Raw genomic sequence first — 18,556 nt, 5'->3', positions numbered from 1 at the left:
TTTCATACAGGTTTGTTCAGTGCCTGCTGCATTGGATCCATAAAAAGTTATGAACCACAGCACAAGAGCCATCAGAACAACTTGTTAGTTGCTACATGCCCCAACCTTTTTTTATTTCTCCCTTTCAGTGAGAAAGAAAAACTCTTCACACTGCATTCATAAAGAATGAAGAGCTTTGATTTTAATTATCAGCATTTTCCCAACTACTTAACATTTTTAATGATTTAGAAGTCTTTTGAAATCAGGTATCTGGGCTCCACAGAGAAAGAAATCTGGAAATTTGATCAACATCAAAAGGCAGCAGCAGAGAATCCCAGGTGGACTAAGCCTGACAGATCAACCACCTTGATGCCCTCCTCCTGAGGTGCTACTGAAGCAAGCAAGGTTTACCTATGCACAAAGAAACCACCAGAATTTAATCTGAGATATCAAAATGTGACAACATCAGCATCGTTTCAAGTCAGTGCACCAAGCTAGGAGCTAAGGTAGTTTAGGAAATGCTTCCCATGCGGCTCAGCCATCGTTGACACAGAAGCACAACCTCTGGGAAAGAAACAGAGGAAGCAGCAGAGAGGAGAACGCTTCAGCTCTCCAGTTTTCCTGTGCTGTGCTTGTGAGTCAATACTTTGCTTTTTTATTTGGCAGTTAATTCAGCAAAGTCTTCAGGCTTCATAAGGAGACAGCAGCAACTGAAAGAAAGAAGAAAGCTAAATGTGTACAACAGGACTCTTTGGAAAGGGCTGGCACTGGGACTCGGCACACAGGTAAGGTGGAAACCAGGCAGGGAGTAGATTTAATTGCAGGCACTTGCAGTAAAGAAAACTGCAAATGCAGTAAAAAAAACCTAAAGGAGCAAACTTTTAAGCATAGGACTCCAATATCCACACAGGGAACGCGTATGGAAATGAAGAATGACAACCCAATCTAACGTCTTCCTTAGGTAAAAGCTATTTGATGTATTACAATAAACCTGGTTTATTTAATCCCAGTTAAGAAAATAAATAGGTTGAAAGAGAACATAGCAGTCCCCACACTCACTAATACTTCCAGGAAACTAATTTTCACTACTCACTTTTATTTTTATCCATGAGCTAATTCTGCAGACAAAACTGAATTTATAAGTGATTTTCTGCATGCAAAAATAAGTCATTTAAGCTGAATACACCAACTTTAGTGAACATATTGACAGTTGCTTTGTGAAAAGTATTTTTATTTGCAGGGGAAAGAGCTGCACAAAGACAAGACTACTTTAGCATTCATGAAAGTGCCAATAAATGAACTATGCAAGATGTTTCTCACTGATACTGAATATGCAGATATCATTCCTGAGGACAATGAACATGTCTTAAGGAACCACAGCATCCGGGATGAGACTGACCACTCATTTCTCATGCATTTTTGGTCAAAACACCAGACAGTTTGTTCTGTCTTTGTAAAACGTCATTGAATGTATGCAGAAGGGATCATATGCATCCAAAAAACCCCAGAGGGAGGATCTTCTTTTCTTTTTTTTTTTAAACTTACAGATGAAAAAAATATTCTATTAGTTATTTGAAGTCAGAACACAAAGGATAAAGGAAAAAATTACTTCAACTTACAGTGATCAGCGCTGAATGCCCCATAGGAGTTGGTCGTTTTGCCCACAGGACACTTGATACAGGAGGAACGTCCTGTCTGATGCTGATAGTAGCCAAGAGGGCAGGGAATGCATTCATCATTCTGGAAATGACTGCCCGGAGGACAAACAACTGCAAAGAGAACAAGCACCTTATTGCTCTTTTTGGAATCCAAAAGAGTTCAGGCATTTGCACACATCTGTGTGGGTGTATATATATACATATATATATGTATATATCTCATGCTGGTAGACTTTCCATAGGCTTCAAGCTCTTACTATATGTACTTCTAAGTGGCATAGCAGAGGTAAACACTCCTTCAATGCTCATTAAACTCACCAATGACTGGATTATAGACAGTGTTTTCTTCTTTTTTTCTCAGATCACCTTAAAAATGTTCTCAAATTTGTACACATCAAGCTCTTCAGAAATGTCAAGTCCAGGCCTGATTTCCATATGTCAAATACATTTGTAAGAAGATAATGCACTTTGCAGATAGGTTGTGAAAGAAAACAAAGGAACACAAGGTACAAACTGAGTAACTTCTAACACTATGGACAGAAAAAGGAAAACTCCTAGGGGTAGAAAGTCCAAAAATACCATACAGAAACCCACCATATGGTAACATTTTCATTCAGAATTCCTGGTAATGAAATTTTCGGTAAGCACTTCCAAACTAAACAGTAACAGTTGGATTAAAAGTCACTAGTTGTGCACATGACAACCCAAACACAAAACAAAAAGATACTCTTAGTCTGCATATATATCATTTTCAGAACAAATTGAGAGTATTTTTTCCAGCTGACCTGGGGCACATTATACAGAAAATTCTTTGTCTTCTGGGAGGTCATGAAATCTTGTCTTTCCCTCCAGATCATCCAAATGAACCTTAAAGCAGAAGAGTCGCAGACACATTTGCAGGACAATACCTTTACTTATTATTTCACAGCTGCTTTCCAGATGTAGATTTCCTTCAAAACACTATCAAATGTATATTTTGGGACTTTGACAAGGTGCAAAACTTTATTTCTGGTCTTGCCCTATGTCTTGGCGGCAGTTTAAGCTTGTATGAGACAGAAACAGTAATGGAAAATTGGCCATCCCCACTACAACCCATATGATGAATTGCTGTTCTGGCCAACACACCGGAATGTAAATTAATTTAACTTACAGGAGCACCTAAATTATAATAGATTAAAAAGACAACTAGTGTAAAAGTGATCATATCTGCCTTCATCTGCTCTAAATGATTCCACAGGAAGGTCTAGGATGAGACAACTGTGAGATTGAAGTTTTCCTCCCAAGTACATATCAAGGCAAGTACTCTGGGTATTACACATATCTAAAATCAATTACAGAACAAAAAAAATCCTGGATCAGACAGAATTCTCCTTTCTCAAGCACATTATTTAATACACAAGAGTGTCTGATGCATTTCAAAGATATTTTCCAACACATGCAAAAGGGATCATACTCATTACAAATGAACAACAGTAGAAATTAAAGTGAAATGAGTAATCCATGCCTAAATTGAAGACAAAATGCAAAGGATGAGGGATACTCATTAAGAATTAAAGTTCAAAAAGGAACAAATTAAGCTCTTCAAAGCATTCTCCTGGTTTTGTAGTTTTAGTCACGATGTGAAAGTAACATCTGTGTCTCCTATCACATTTTAAGAACGTAAAATTGCCTTTTGTCTCACACTTTAGATTAAATAACAAATAACAGCCAAAAATGTTGGTGCAGAGACACGTTTCCTAGACTCTGTAACTCTTGGAGACACGTATCATTTCAGCTATACATTACAGTCGACACAATCACATAAAGGTTAAATTTGATTCATTCTCATTACCAATACAGGCTAGGAGATGATGTGCTGGAAAGCAGCCCTGAGGAAAAGGACTTGGTGGTACTGGTGGATGAGAAGCTGAACATGAGCCGCCAATGTGCATCTGCAGGCTCCTGGGCTGCATCAAAAGCAGCATGTCCAGCAGATCAAGGGAGGTGATTCTACCCCTCTACTCTGCTCTGGTGAGACCTTACCTGCAGTACTGTGTTCAGTGTTGGAGTCCTCAACACAAAAAGAACATTGAAGTACTGGAGTGGGTCCAGAGGAGGGCCACAGAGATGATCAGAGGCTGGAGCACCTCTCCTACAGAGACAGGCTGAGAGAGTTGGGATTGTTCAGCCTGGAGAAGAGAAGGCTCCAGGCAGACGTTATAGAGACGTTCCAGTACCTGAGAGGTGCCTATAAGCAATCTGGGTAAGAACTGTTTACAAGGTCATGTAGCAATAGGACGAGGGGTAATGGTTTTAAACTAGTAAAGGCTAAATTTAGGTTGGATATTAGGAAAAAGTTCTTCAATATGAGGGTGGTAGATCACTGGAACAGGTTGCCCAGAGAGGTGGTGGAGGCCCCATCCCCAGAGATATTCAAGGTCAGGCTTGATGGGACTCTGAGCAACCTGATCTGGTAACATTGTCCCTGCTCACTGCAGGGGGGATTGGACTGGATGAGCTTTAAAGGTCCCTTCCAACCCAATACATTCTATGACTCTGTGAAGTCAGATAAACCATCGTATTGTACTTCTTTCAAGCTTTAACATTCATACATCTTAACAATATAAGAAACTAGAGAACAGCTTTGAGCCAAAATCTCAGAGCTAAGTCTTAGCACTGAGCCCAAACTTTGTATCCCTAAAATGGGATGGAGGGGGGGAATAAATTTATGATTTTAATATATATTTATATATATATGCAGTTTCTAACCTGGTCTCACTTCTAACCAGACTCCGGAGTGACTCTGTGCAGAGGTACCACGCCTCACAGTACCTCCTTTTACTTCAGACCAGCTCTCACTGCACTAAGCATGTTTCAAAACTGCCAGAACCAAACATTACCCAATGCTTGCACTGCTCTTTCCTCCCTCCAGAGATACTGGAAAACTTTTAGGATATCAGATTTTTGATCTAGATTATTAGAAATTAAGTCTTGAGCTGCCAGCTCAGCTATAAATCTAGCACTTTATTTGATTTGGGTAATGCTCTGCTCAAAGCAACTCTGATAGAATTGCCAAGCATTCTAAATAATAAAAGGAACCAGCATAAAAATGTATAATAAAACAAAGATAACTCACAAACAGGATTCAGGTTTTCTCCTGAAATAAATGGTTGGATTCATATAGCTGTCTCCTGGACAGTTTCCAACCCTCTTCTTTTTGACTCACACCTTAGCAAAGAAAGTGTCTTTTGTCCCTTTAAAACTTAGCTAAAATAGAACTGTAGCCTTGGACTCTTAAGGAATTACATTCATAAATACCTGTGGAGTAAGGTAACTCAGTGCAAGACTAAGAAAAAAAAAAGTCACATAAGAAAAAATGTACATATGATAAATGTTAGCCATTTTACAGGCAGAAAAACATGGAACAAAACTACAATACATCTGAACCAAAAGAAGCAGACGACTGTAAGGAAAATACATGAGATGAAGAGGCAGGTTCATGCAAGCTGCATGTTCTTAAATGAAAATATTACATTTACAGAGATCTACACCAGAAAGCAGCCACTACTAAGACCTAGCTGCCCATGCTTCCTGATGCAAGGGGAACTATCACTTACAGTGAAATAAAAACAAACCAATCAGTTAGATCAGGATCTGAAAAGACAATTTGTGTTTCAACAATAAGGTAGAATGGGATAGGGAAGAGAATAAAGAAAGAAGGCCTGTCACCCTCATAGAACTTTGATTACGGCAATCACAGGTGATGCTTCTTACTACTAGCCCCAATTATTAGTAGATAAAGAGACTCAGGAGAAATGACCAGAATATATCCACAATACAAAATAAAACTACATACAAATATACATTTATAACTATATATGTACATCTATATAAATATATATCTACATATATATATATCTTAGAGAAACCAGAAACAGAATTCCTAAAGTCCCTGTTTAGAACAAAATATGCAGTCCTACTATACATACCAGTGTGAAGTGTGTATACCATGACATCTTAGAATAAAAAAAAATTAGCTCTGTCAAAAGCTGAAGCAAAAACTGTCTCCTTTTCACATCTCTATGACAAATTTGTTTTATTGAGTGACTTTTCCTATAGTTAGCTGGTTCAAATATGCATGAACTAACTCACAAGGTGAATTAATTCACAGCACCCCAAAGGCCTTTATCCTTGGCAGGAAACATTCGGCAGAAAGATCCAATTCTTTTTAAGTTGTTCTGCTCTAAGAGATGGACTCTATAAACACCATCTTTAATCAGTACAACTGTACATCTTGTTAAGCAACTGCAAGTTGTTATTGACTCCAGATTCTCAGTAGGAATTAATCTTTTTTTGTGCATGGTGTATTTAAATAACCAGAATCTGAAGTGTTTCAGACTATGGAGATGAACTGAACCTGCAGACAATTTACCCTTAAAGGTCCAAGCTGGAAATTGCAGCAGTTCAGAACTAACTCATCACTTGGTTACTTTGAAGTCCTTGCCCAGGCATTACGAAATTCTCCTAACTTGAAGAGGACCACCATACCAAGCAGGGAGCTACATTGTTTTAATGTATTTTGTTTTGCTTTTAGGGTCTCTAACTGAATCATAGAATCACAGAATGGTTTAGGTTGGAAGGGACCATAAAGATCATCCAGTCCAACACCTGCCATGGGCAGGGACACCTCCCACCAGACCAGGCTGCTGAAAGCCCTGCCCAACCTGGCCTTGAACACTGAATATTGTTGAAGCTTTCCCATCTGAAAATACATGGGAAAAATTATTCAATACCTGCTACTGTTGGTCTTATACCTAGAAATGGTACATCCCCACTCTGTTCCCAAAAAAAAAAACTCGACACAGTGAATACATCCCAAACTGTCATAAGTCACAGACTCACTGAGGATAATCAGGGCAACGAGAATGATGAGGGTTGCACTGTGGGAGGGCTGATTTTGGTAGAAAGAAGAGTGGGGCTGTTAATGCAAAGCCTCTTTGGCAGCACGACGCAGTGCACAGGAGTGCTAGGCACAGCCGCGGTGATCCACCAAAAAGGTAGGTTTGGCAGCCCTAAGTAGGATGTTGGCAGAAAGGCAGCCTGCTCCAGGGAGGCAGACTAAACAGAAGGAAAGAAGATGAAAAGAGAGCAGAAGTGCAGTCAGGTCTGGGTGTTGGCCAACACCGAGAAAGCTTCCACCTGAGCTGGCTGGACATGACCCAAGAATTCACAATCTTAGGACTTCCGAGATCCAGGTTTCTATTCTGGGTAAGGTATCATCATCTGAAGCACTGGCTACATTATCTTTGTGAAATCTTCTTATTAAGGATCAGGTATATTACAGAAAGACCTTCTAAGACAAGATAGATCCAAAAAATCCCTGAAAATGTTTGCAAAACCTTCTATACTATGTCAGTGCCATGATGCCTATTTCCAAATTATTGGTTCGACACAAGGACTGAACAGTAAGCAATGCACTAATTCTCATCAGAGTTATCACTCACATTGGTGCTTTATGCCTTTCACATACTAACCATAAACACAAGTCCACTGGGGATTTTTCTAACTTCAGCTTTATACTGATTCCTAATAACATCAAGGAAAGGAAAGCAAAACTGAGACATACCACAGCCTTGTGAATTTGGGACTGCTTTCCCAGGAGATGAAGTTCTTCGAAACCCACTTCTACATCCTAGCTGCACACTCGGAGACAGATCAAACTCTTCATCCCGGAGAAAATCAATGAAAGAGTCAGCTAGGAATTGCTTGGAGTCCAAATACAGCAGAAAATCACCATCCTTAATCTCTTTTATAAATGCTCCAATCAGATTTTCTCCAACAACTGCATTTTCTGAAGTGGGAAGAAGTATAACAAAATAGCATGAAAGAGATTTCCAATATGGGACTGGATAACCACATGCAAACTGATGAACTTTAAGGTAAAAACATAGGTAGACAGAGAAATACAAGCATGTTAGCAAATAGCAGACAAGAATGAATCTGTACATCATCTATCAGATTAAAGTCCTAACGTCAATATATGTAGAGGGTGTTAAAGAAACAGGAAAAAAAAATACAAACAGCAAAAATAGCATATTCAAAAATTAAAGCATCAGAGAACAAAACTTGATTTCTGAGTTGCGAAAATTCAGCAGATGAAAATCAGGATTATCTGACCTTCAGATTTAAATTATTCCTGTTTTTTTTCATTGAGTATCATTTGCATATTTTTCAGCATTTTCTTCGAAATTCACAATTGCTGAAATTGGTGTTTAAAACTGGAAAACAGTGAATACCTTTCCTGCTCTGTATATTCTTAGTTGCCCAGATACCTTCTCTCGCGATGATTTGTGCAAGGACAATTTACAGTGCTCAATCAAGAGTGAGTTCCCCAGTTTAGCTGGACCAGAAGTACCATAAGAACAGTGTTCCCAGCAGATTTTATTTGCTATTACATTCTTTTTATCCCTGCAGGCTTTATGGCATTGGATGAAATGCTGACCTTGTTTACTGCTTCAAATTTGCAAGCCAAGGCCCTCCAGTAGCTACAGGTGATGGGCAGCCCCATAACACAGCAAATGAGAAGTCCTGCACACTTACGTACTTTGAGTTTCACGAGTACACCAATGACCTCAGATGTGGAATTTTCACAGGGAGGATTTTATATACATAGAGAGAGCATGAGGAATGTTACAGCTGACACACTGTACAAAGATTATTATTTTTTAACTGATGTGTCCAAGACAAATAGCTGAGGGTACTGCTGCCTTCTTACATGGTGACTTTCCCAACTTTCTCATAGTCACAATGCTCTGCTTCCAGCTTTGAGCAACCTGTCCTTCTGCTGCACTGGCACATAGTATAATCAACAAAATAGCACTTATTTTGGTTCAACCCCAGGCCAAAATGATACTTAATGTGCAAGGAAGTAGAGATCACCACATAACCAACAACACTTTGCAAATGTTTTGCCAGAAATTGTCTCATTATTGAAAACAGGAATAAACAGATTAACCTTTTATTCAAGCAAATACCCTTTCGAATTGTCTAGTGACTAGCTGTAGCAGAATTAAAAATAACCTTGAAACATAACCTGACAGCTGGAGGGAATTCACATGTAGAAAAGAAGCAAACAGTCAAATCAGTAAGAATCCACCTAGGACTGCTGAATTTCCTTTAGTCTAAAATGTTCTCAACACTATTGCTAAATGTGACCCTCCTATGACCACGCTACCTACCCTTGCATATATGGTATCCTTTACATTCAGAGTACATAAACAAGTGTTTAACTGTAGTATACGTGTTGATGCTTTGCAAATAGACATGTAACAGCTCAACAGAGAGTAAACCAGTGCCTGCCAGCCACAGACTCACTGGGAATGTCTTACAGGAGCTGCTTTGGTGCAGCCCCTCTAGCACCGCCGGCCAGCGTGGGGCCACACTTCCCTGCTGGTCCAAGACAAGCTTCTCAGGACCTTCAGCATGCTCCAAAGCATGGCAGGTACAACAGTATCTGGTTTTGCTTCCCTGGTTTTGCTCGTGTTCTGCTGCACTATTTTGGAAATTCAAACTACTATGCATCTCATACTTTGTCAGATTTACTGTAAGTTTGTACTAAGCATTTATCCAGAGCCTGGTATACCTTTAGAGACCTGGACTTCTGGGGGGAACAATACATCTTTTCACATAAAGAAATAACCTGCAAATAGCTGTATCCTGTGTTGTGCAATGGGAATAAATCCGATTTAGGGTTTGCTCCTGTGGTAAACACCAATTTTAATGTGAAAGGAATCATACCGTTACCCAGAGTTTATATTGGCCAATGAGAAAGTGAGAGAAAAGATTCAAAAGAAGTTTTTTTTTTTAAAAAAAGAAAATACAAAGCACAAAGACACATCTTAAAATATCAGTTGCACAGAGCAGGGATTGATTTTTTCTGATCTCAAACATGGGAACTGTTTACTGTATGTTCACCGACTAAAAGCTCATTTTCATAACCATTGATATTTTTGCCTGTTGAACAGAAAAGAGAGAAGTTGCTCCAAGTGTTCCTCACTATTTTAGAGCTGAAGCCTAAGCTACAAAGCCAAATGGCATAAAATCCTTCAGGAAAGGGATTTGCACAGCCTTCGAATTTAATACATGAAAATATCTGCAAGAAAATAAGTAATGAAGCATTCATGAGTGATTTAGGTTTGAGGCTCTTCATTGGGAACATATGCAGGCTGCGCTTCTGTTTAGCGATTTTTTTCTCAGCTACTTCAAGAGCAAGACTTCCCATTTACCCATGAAGAAGCTACAAAAAGAACAAAGCTATTTTAGTAATGTAGATTTTCAAATCAGAGAACCAATTTGCTGTGTAAATACACCAGAAAACACCTCAAACAGAAAGACTCAAAGATGCCGTAGAAGATGATGGAAGGTGATGGTGCCAGGAGGATACAGGGTGCAGGTTCCCAGTTGTCTGATCTCCCCAGACCAGACTCATACTGCCTCTTCTGAAACCATACACTCATTTCCTGAAAAGCAATTTTAGTACAAGGGGAAATTATAGTGAGGAGAGGGTCAAAAATGTTGTCCTGTTTTGAGCTAAATAGAACTGATTTTCTATTTAGTGATTTTCCTTTTCAGCTCAGTCTCTTTCAAGTGGCTGAATTTGCTGAAAGCTAGCAGAATGCTTTTCCCAGACAGTGTGTACTGATACTGTTCAAGGCCAATTGCCTCACCGTGGGTGCCATGTCTGCACCTACGGGGTGGGGGGAGAGCAGACCCAAAACTGACCACCTATGTATTCCATCCCACATACATCATACTCTGTATAAAAGCTGAGGGATCACAAGGGTCTTGACCCTTCTTCCATCTTGGAGCCTTTCCATCTCAGACTTTTCTGTTCATCTCGATCCTGCAGTGGCCGAGGTCCAAGCAGAACCCTGCTGGTTCATCTGCCTCTGATCCTGATTCGTGTGTTCTGCATCCTGCTCCCACTGCTGCTGAGTTTGGTCTGGGACTCCTCCAGTGCCCGGCTCCGCAGAGCCTTTGGTGATGTATACGTCATTGGGGGAGGGTAGGGGGAGGATTTTATCCTGGTTTTGTATATATGCATTTGTACATATTTGTATCTATTTCATTATTTTCCTATTTACATTATTATCTTGTAGTATTAGTATTATTGTTTTATTAAATCTGTTAGTTTTATTTTCCAACCTATGAAGTCTCTCTCCCTTATTGTCTTTTCTCTTCCCTTCTGAGGAGGGGAGAGTGATTAAGAGAGAGCATCTGTCCAGGATTTAGTGGGCAGCCCAGCCCTAAACCACGACAAATGTAATGCCCTCAAAGCAGAACACTTTCAAAAGTGAAGTTTAATATAAAACAAAAACACTTATACTTTGATCCACTTTCTGCAAACTGCTTGAATATTCATGTTTCCCTTATAATCTGGAGCAAGTGAATGGATGTAAAAACAAACAAATTGTAAAGCCAGGAGTCACACAACCACTGCAGCCACTGTCTGTGACGTGAAGGCTTTTGAACTCAGTTCTGATCAGTAGGGCACACGTCTCCAAGTCCCAGAGTTAGAGGGAAGGACACGTGCAGGCAGAGTTATTTATATTTAGTGCTAGGAACACCACTGCAAAGCAGTAAAACTGCAGAAAAGCTGGCACAGAGGGCATTGGAACTTTCAAATCTCTTATTTTAAAGGGAACTACTGCTTTCAGAGAAGTTCCTCACAGCATCCCTAACTTGCTTGGAAATCACAGCAAAGATCTGCCAGTCAGTGGTCTTTGCAGCATTGCTCTAGGATGTCTGAGGTAAGGGTCATCCTTTTATGTCAAAGGGAATATAATAAATAGAAAAAGAGGAAAAGGAAAGAAAAGGAGAGAAAAAAAACAACCTTGGAACAAATTGGTTATATTTTTGGCAACATGTGAATTGCGTTTCTCTGAGTCCAGCTCCATAAGGAACACAATCTTCTCCACCACTGATGATCTGCCCAGTGGAAATTAACATCTGGGACAGTTCAGCACATGCCCGATAAAGTACTTTTCAATCTCAGTTAAGGAAGCTGCAAGAGGCAGTCCTATCTGAAAGAAACATTCAATTATAGCTCCTTTCCACTTTGCAGTCCCAGCCTGAAAAGAGAAATATATCACCAACAAAAGCTCAAAAACACAGCTCCAGTGTTATAAAGACAATTTCAGTGTGCATTTATAATACCTTGTTAGTGTCTCCTAAGAGCAGACACAGGAAAACAAAACAATTAAAAGCAAAGCAGGTTTAATTCACAGAAATATCAGAGGGGAAAAATAAATAAAATTACCAATATCATGTAAATCAGGGAGTGAAGCTGCAGGGATGTTTTCCATCTGAGCCCTCCACGTGACATTCACCCCCAGGCGGTCCACGCTCAGGCATTCAACATAGACAGTGGCATCATCACAGGCAGAAACCGAAGCAGTATTTCCAAAGGCATTTACCTCGAATTCAAAATTAAATGAAATCATGGTTAGTCAACCTGAGAACTTTCCAGTTCTTGCCTTCTCTTATTCATTTGCACTGTGTAATGCTCAAAAGAAAATTTTTCAAAAAAGCCTGTACAAATAGAAGCAGAAAAAGAAAATCTTAGCCTGTTTGAACAGTCAAAACGTTCTCTTCCATCAAAACATATTTTTTAATAAATATTGGACTGATGTGATATGGCTTCTATGGCTACAATTAAGCTGATCTGCCAATATGGGGTCAGTGAGACTAAACACCCTATTTTCGCAGTCATCCACATAGGATTGATGCCAATTCTGACAGATTTCATGGCATGTTCTGCTCCTCCACTTCTGTCAAACAGGCAAAGTTCTACTTTGTGTCTCACCTTTTTTTTCCAGTACAAATAACCTCAACCAACAAAAAAAAATCCACAACAAAAAAACCCCAAACAACAACAGCGAATAAGAAATTGAAATTACCTGAAGGTGACATAAACCATGAGCCTTCAACTCATCCAGAATAAATATCTGGAATGCCTGGAGTAATCCAGAGTAGTCAGAGCTACAAGTCTTCTCAGCAGGCAGTAGTAGTTGAAAGTGTGTTTGAGCTTGGACTGTCTGAAATAATTGGAGCTCTAAAAGTTAAGGAGAAAGGGCATTTAGTAGCCTCACTAATGTAGAAGCTGACTTTCAAAGTTACTTTGAGAAAAGACAACACTGATCTGGCATTTTGGTCTTGCATCAATAGCATCTCCTCATTTCGAGGTGAAAGCAGTGGAGTTGTCAGTAGTAAATAATAAGCAGCAAGAGATATGCTTGATAAATACATATGCTGTATATTAGGGAAAAAGCCAAGCCAGGTGATATAGTTATTTAATAATAAAGAGATATTTTACACTGGATCACTAATCTACAGAAGAATAAGTAACGATCTGGATTATAAATGATGATTTTTCAGAAGCTTTAGCCAATGCTTAGAAAAGAAAGAGGAAGAGAGGAATTATTGACCTGTGAACCTCTGCTTCCCTCAAGACAAAATCATTAAAAGACTCCTATTAAAAAAGTAATTAAATTATTAAAGCAATTGATACTAATTCAAATGAGCTTTCAGAATCCTAGCTTGCCAAATTAACTGGCAATCAAGTTTTAGGAAAGAATAAATCTGATTGTCCACTGATGTGGACATCTACAATGGCCCTCCAATTTTTTGATAGCAAACCAAAGTGACACAAATCACACAAATCTATGAGAAATCCATGAGCTCATCAGTCACACAGTGAAAATCTATTTATCCAGTTTTAGGACAGAAAAACAAAGTTGCAAATTTCTTGTCTTCACAGGAATCATGCTGAGCCCAGGCTTCACAGAGTGTTTGTTATCCGAAATTCAGTGGTGATGCTGTCATGCCACCTCCAAACGGAGCTGGCTTTTATCCCACCAGCCTGGACAAGGCAGAGCTCTGCCTCAATCAACAACTCCACAGACCCTCGCTGCATCACGTACAAGTGTCACTGCTGAAGTACAATCCCCCATCCCAGCATGGAAAAAAAGGGGCACAAACCCCTCTATCAGAGACTACTTAAGAGCTGACTTAATCACAGTCTTTAAGTGTACACATATAGAATGGGAAATAAGATTTTTAAGAGTGTGTGTAATTATCCATTGAACAAATTACTAAATGTTGTGATGAATTCTCCATTATCATGAAGTTTATTCAATCACCTTCTGATGTGTTGGAAATGCTTTCTCGCTCCTTAAAACCATGCTGTGCTTCAAACATAAATTAATGGGAAAGTCCTTCGCTTGCATTAAACAGCAGCTTGTACCAGATTGCCACACACTCCCCTCTGTCCTCACAGTCATACAACTGCTACCAGGCAAACAATAAAGTTACTTCATAACACGCTACAGAAACCTAGCAAACATGACTACAGACAGACAAAACTATCTGAAACGTAAAGCTTAAAATCATTTACATTTGGAATAGAAGACCTGGGGTACGACTGGAAATGTGTCAATACAGGGGTTTCCAGACTGAGTTTAAACCCATTCTGGAGATGAAGATTAGCTGCGAACTTGGCATCAAGTTCTGCATTTCTCAAAGTTCAGCACTGCTACAAATTGCAATTTTGATCAGAATGTGTTCAATCAATAATTTGAATATTGAAATAATTTGAAATAGTTGAAAAGGCCAACATTAGCATCTAACTACATAAGTTCTGAAGAGACAACTGATTCTTCCAAGATTTCAAGTGCCATTTCTTTTCTTGAAGGAAAAATTATTTGAAAAATACCACAAGCCAGCCAACAAAGACAGCAATAATCCTAAAGAGCAGACTGCTGCAAAAAGAGGCAGAAGTAACAGTGACTTGATTATGCAAATAAACAGTGAAGTTCTGCCAAATTCAAACATCTGGCGCTCATCTGTTCTTCCAGGACTAAGTGGTTCCATCAGAATCACTTCATGGTGCCAGCATCTTTTAACTAACAAAGAAAAATCTGCATATAGATTGAATAACTATTTATAGCTACATTATTATGGAAAGGCAGGACTGTATCTGGCACAGGAGCCAGACAAGAGACAGCGATGAAGATAGCAGAAGACAGGACTAATGTACTGCATCTCAATTTAGCAACTCCCACGTACATGTTATGTACTGTCAATCACATGGTATCTTCACAATGAAAGTGCATTTCTATACATCTGTTTACATTGCTCTGTGCCTTCCCCAACCCCCAGCAGATCAGACATACTCTGGCAGGCCTGGTAGAGCGGGGCAGCCGAGACCCATCGATGCCGTTGCACATCACACTGGAAGGACGTGGTGGAGGCGGCGCTGTGGAAGCCCTGGCGACACACCAGCCAGCACTGCTGAACGCTCGAAGGCTGCCCAGAAACATTTTCACAAAATACAGCTCCGTTGAGAGCAGATGAGGCCCCGAATGGCAGAGCACACTGTGGACCTTTAGGCACATGAGAAAGGGTATGTATTAGTGGCACACTGTGACGCCTTTCTAGTCAAAAAGTCCACGTAACCCTCGTATCAACAGAGAAAACCTAGACAGCGCCCTGTGCCTTTCCCACTCAGCTCAACTTGGATCTGTTTTGATGTCAGCATGGTTCAGTTTACTAAAGCTGATGAAAAGACACATATTGACTCTGATGGGTAATGTATTGGGTCCAGAAACATACGTGTATGGCTTCTAAGAGCAGATAAGTTTAAAACAGTCCTGAATAAATTTAAGCAGGAAATGAGAAGAAGGTTTCTAACCATCAGCAGAACAAGCCCTTACAAAAGATAGACAGTGGCAGAGCTAAAGAAAATAAAATCTCAATTCCTTTTAGAGTGAACTTTGAAAACTTTAAGATCAGGAGCTCATGACTATGGTATCTTCAACAGCAGCAGGATGCTACTGGTGACCCCGCAGGTCCTCAACTAAAGTATATGGCTTTGGAGTTAGAGCACAAATCTCATTCTATCAGTGCACATCAATACACCCATGTCAACCCTGCTAGCCCACTGTAACAGACCATTATAGCAAGCTAACAACAATGATAATTAATCTGTACTTATCAGCACAAACAAACTGCTTCACTCAATATTAGCCAAATCCCAACCTAATTACTGAATATATTTAGAAATAATAAAACATTTCTAAGTTCTAGAGGTACAAAACATAGGAAATAAAAAAACAACTTCCTCACTTAGAAATAAATATAAAGAAAAAGCGGTTCTCATTTCATGCAGTTCACTTGTTTGGTGTACGTACAGATACTTTTCCAAATAACAATGCTCAGACCAGTCCCTGTCTGCCCAGGAGGAAGGCAAACACTGCTGATAGCTCAGGACTGAGCAGCCTTTCTCTGCCCTTCTGATGGAGATATGGAGATTAACTCCTTAGCTTAGCGGCTGTTTCAGTTAAAGCCTAAAACATTGCAGGATGAATGTGAGATCCAGCATGCACAGTATGTATTTGTTTTCCAACCCTGAACATTACAATGTCAAAATAGAAGCTTTTGTATCTGTCTTTCTGAATTGCCAGATGCATTTTTTCCCCCAGGTCTCCTTTATAGCATCTTTTCTGCAATAACTGTTAACGGGGCCACTACATTCCTCCTTTTCACTCATTGACTCTGTTTCTAGACTCTTTTTCAGTAAAGTTGGAAACCTGGCATCCATGCTTTTAATAAATTTCTGATATTTGAGGACCAAAAGTTGTCACTGTAAAAGACAGCATAATACTTATCCTGACCCATGTAAACTACATCCGTCCCTACGTGTAAATTGTATTAATATTTCTTAATATGAAGTACACAAAAATCAGTCTGTGGTCTCTTTATTGCTCTAACACATTTCAATATCCAGCAAGTCAAATCCAGTCTCAACCGTATGCTGCTACCATTTTTTACCATCTGTTCCAGTGAGGGTTGCTGTGTGAACCAGAGAAATAACCAGCCCCTAAAACATGAGGGATGGATGGCTTCCTGGCACAGCTCACAGGTTTCAGTTCGCAATCAGTAATTTGCTCATCTATCCCTCTACAGATGTTATCTCATATACTATCGTTATTAAGTCTGTCCCATTTTATCATTCTTCTATTTCTGCCCCAATTTATCACTCCCGTAGGAGTGAATCAGAATGCAGCTGAATATTCATTTTTCATAGGCGTTTCTAAAGATTTCCATAAGGAAATTACTGTTTCTAGGACCTTCTCTGGAAGGCTTTATCCCCTCTGTCTCCACTCAGAGGCATGGAAAGTGGGCATAAGGATGGGACATACACGTGAGGAATGCTAGGATACTTGGCATCATCTCTTTGGTGCATGTCAACTAGAAAAAGTTGGATTCTACCTCTGATGGAAATGATTAAGCTAATGAAAACCTTATTGCATGCACTGGGCACTGTGAAGTTATTACTTGCTGTTTACAGCTGTCTGTTCTGATGTTGGAGGAGAAGTTTATCATATTTTCCCACCACAATAGCTTTTTTTGCTGATAGACAAGATCTTGGATCTTGGAAGATAGAGAGATAGTACTCCCTTACCTTTTTCATGAATAATTAGTAGTGCCCAGGACTAGAGATATAAGGCTGGATGGACTGAGGGGAAAAATAACTTTTGCTTTACTCTTACACAATAACTAAGTTGTTTAGTATGAAAAAGTTCCATTGCTATTTCAAAATCCAGGAAAATCATTAAAGATTATTTCAACGATATTCCTATGCAGAAAATAACAAATAGCTTCAGTAAAGCCAGGTTTCCACTATATTTTCAACGCAGTTCTCTCTCTCAGCTCAGCCTTTCAAAAAAGAAAGGTCATTAATCATTCAGTCACTATTTCCTCTAGGAAAAGTACAGCATTACAGGAGCCCAAGAAACATCAGAAGTGCACGCAAAATGTAAAATCATCTTAGAGGCATATCTCAGGGTACACTTGCATCCTCCTTAGAACATATTCCATAAAAATCCCTTGGAATTTATGAGGATATCTAGAAAATTAGTTTTTATGGAGATAAGGAGATATCAAGGACTTAACATTTACAACTAGTTCCGGCTTTTCTCTGGCCTGCTTGAAACACTCCCTTCAGAGCCCATCGGAAAGTCAATCCGTACTGCCAAGTGCCTGGTGTTGTGTTAAGTTCCTCCAGCTGGTCCAAACAAAATAAATATCACAGAGCCCCATATGCCACAGAGATATAAGCCCCAAACCTGAAAGCAGGATGGCAGCAGCACTGTACTGGTAAGACTGGTCAGCTCTGGTCCTCTGAAGGGCTAGGAAGCTGGACTGGACTGCTACACTCACACGCCTACACCAGCCTAGCTCTGGAGCTCAACTCTTCAGACCTAAGTTGGGTATCTTCACACACCACCACACCGCATGGGGCAGATACAATCCTGGGGTCTCCTTGAGGCTTCTCATAAAATCCCATCCGCATAGCTCTCTACAGGTACAAGAGAGTTCAAAGAAAATGATGGTGGTGCCGGTTTCCAAGTTGGCTGAGGAGCTCTCTCATTGATTACAACGCCTTACAGCCAGTTGGGCGGACACAATCAGGTATTTGGTTGGTGAGCATGTGTTGCTCTTCATCTAGCAGGGTCAGAAAAGGAAACTGAAGCAATTTGTTATCATGTGGTCTTGTTTTGCTAGATCTACCAACACCTCTCATTTAAAAAAAACGAAAGAACTATGGAAACAGTAGGGTCCTGCAGGCACTGGTTGAAGGCTTTCTTTTTACATCTCTAGTTTCCACTAATCATTACATGTTGGAGCATAGCCTTGTAGAAAGTTTAGTTTGTTTTGCTTCACTTCAGTGACTGGGAGATGTATAAAGACCATTGCAAATTAAATTTATCGAAATGTCTCCCATTTGGACATCTCACTGGAAACCATGAGTGAATTCCAGTGCTTTGCAGCTCTGGTCATGCAGGAAATACTCTGTGAAAAGGTAGTGTTTTGGCACA

The 18,556-nt window shown here is 39.7% G+C and overlaps 1 protein-coding gene across 1 annotated transcript in view; it reads right to left on the bottom strand.

Moving 5' to 3' along the window:
* The window catches only part of TG (thyroglobulin), a gene marked incomplete at its 3' end in the record, with an annotated part of 60,696 nt that overhangs the window by 19,125 nt on the left and 23,015 nt on the right, over window positions 1-18,556 (bottom strand). Inside the window, exons 17-21 of the mRNA XM_010185816.1 lie at window positions 14,849-15,058; window positions 12,575-12,729; window positions 11,935-12,091; window positions 7,243-7,467; window positions 1,599-1,748 (exon numbers count right to left, since the gene is read on the bottom strand). Of these exons, the coding sequence (XP_010184118.1) occupies window positions 1,599-1,748; window positions 7,243-7,467; window positions 11,935-12,091; window positions 12,575-12,729; window positions 14,849-15,058 (897 nt within the window). The remainder of the gene's footprint in view (window positions 1-1,598; window positions 1,749-7,242; window positions 7,468-11,934; window positions 12,092-12,574; window positions 12,730-14,848; window positions 15,059-18,556) is intronic.

This window comes from Mesitornis unicolor, unplaced genomic scaffold (assembly GCF_000695765.1).
Source record: "Mesitornis unicolor isolate BGI_N332 unplaced genomic scaffold, ASM69576v1 scaffold4486, whole genome shotgun sequence".
NCBI classification, from domain to species: Eukaryota; Metazoa; Chordata; class Aves; order Mesitornithiformes; family Mesitornithidae; genus Mesitornis; species Mesitornis unicolor.
This window is presented reverse-complemented; position numbering and strand designations above follow the sequence as displayed.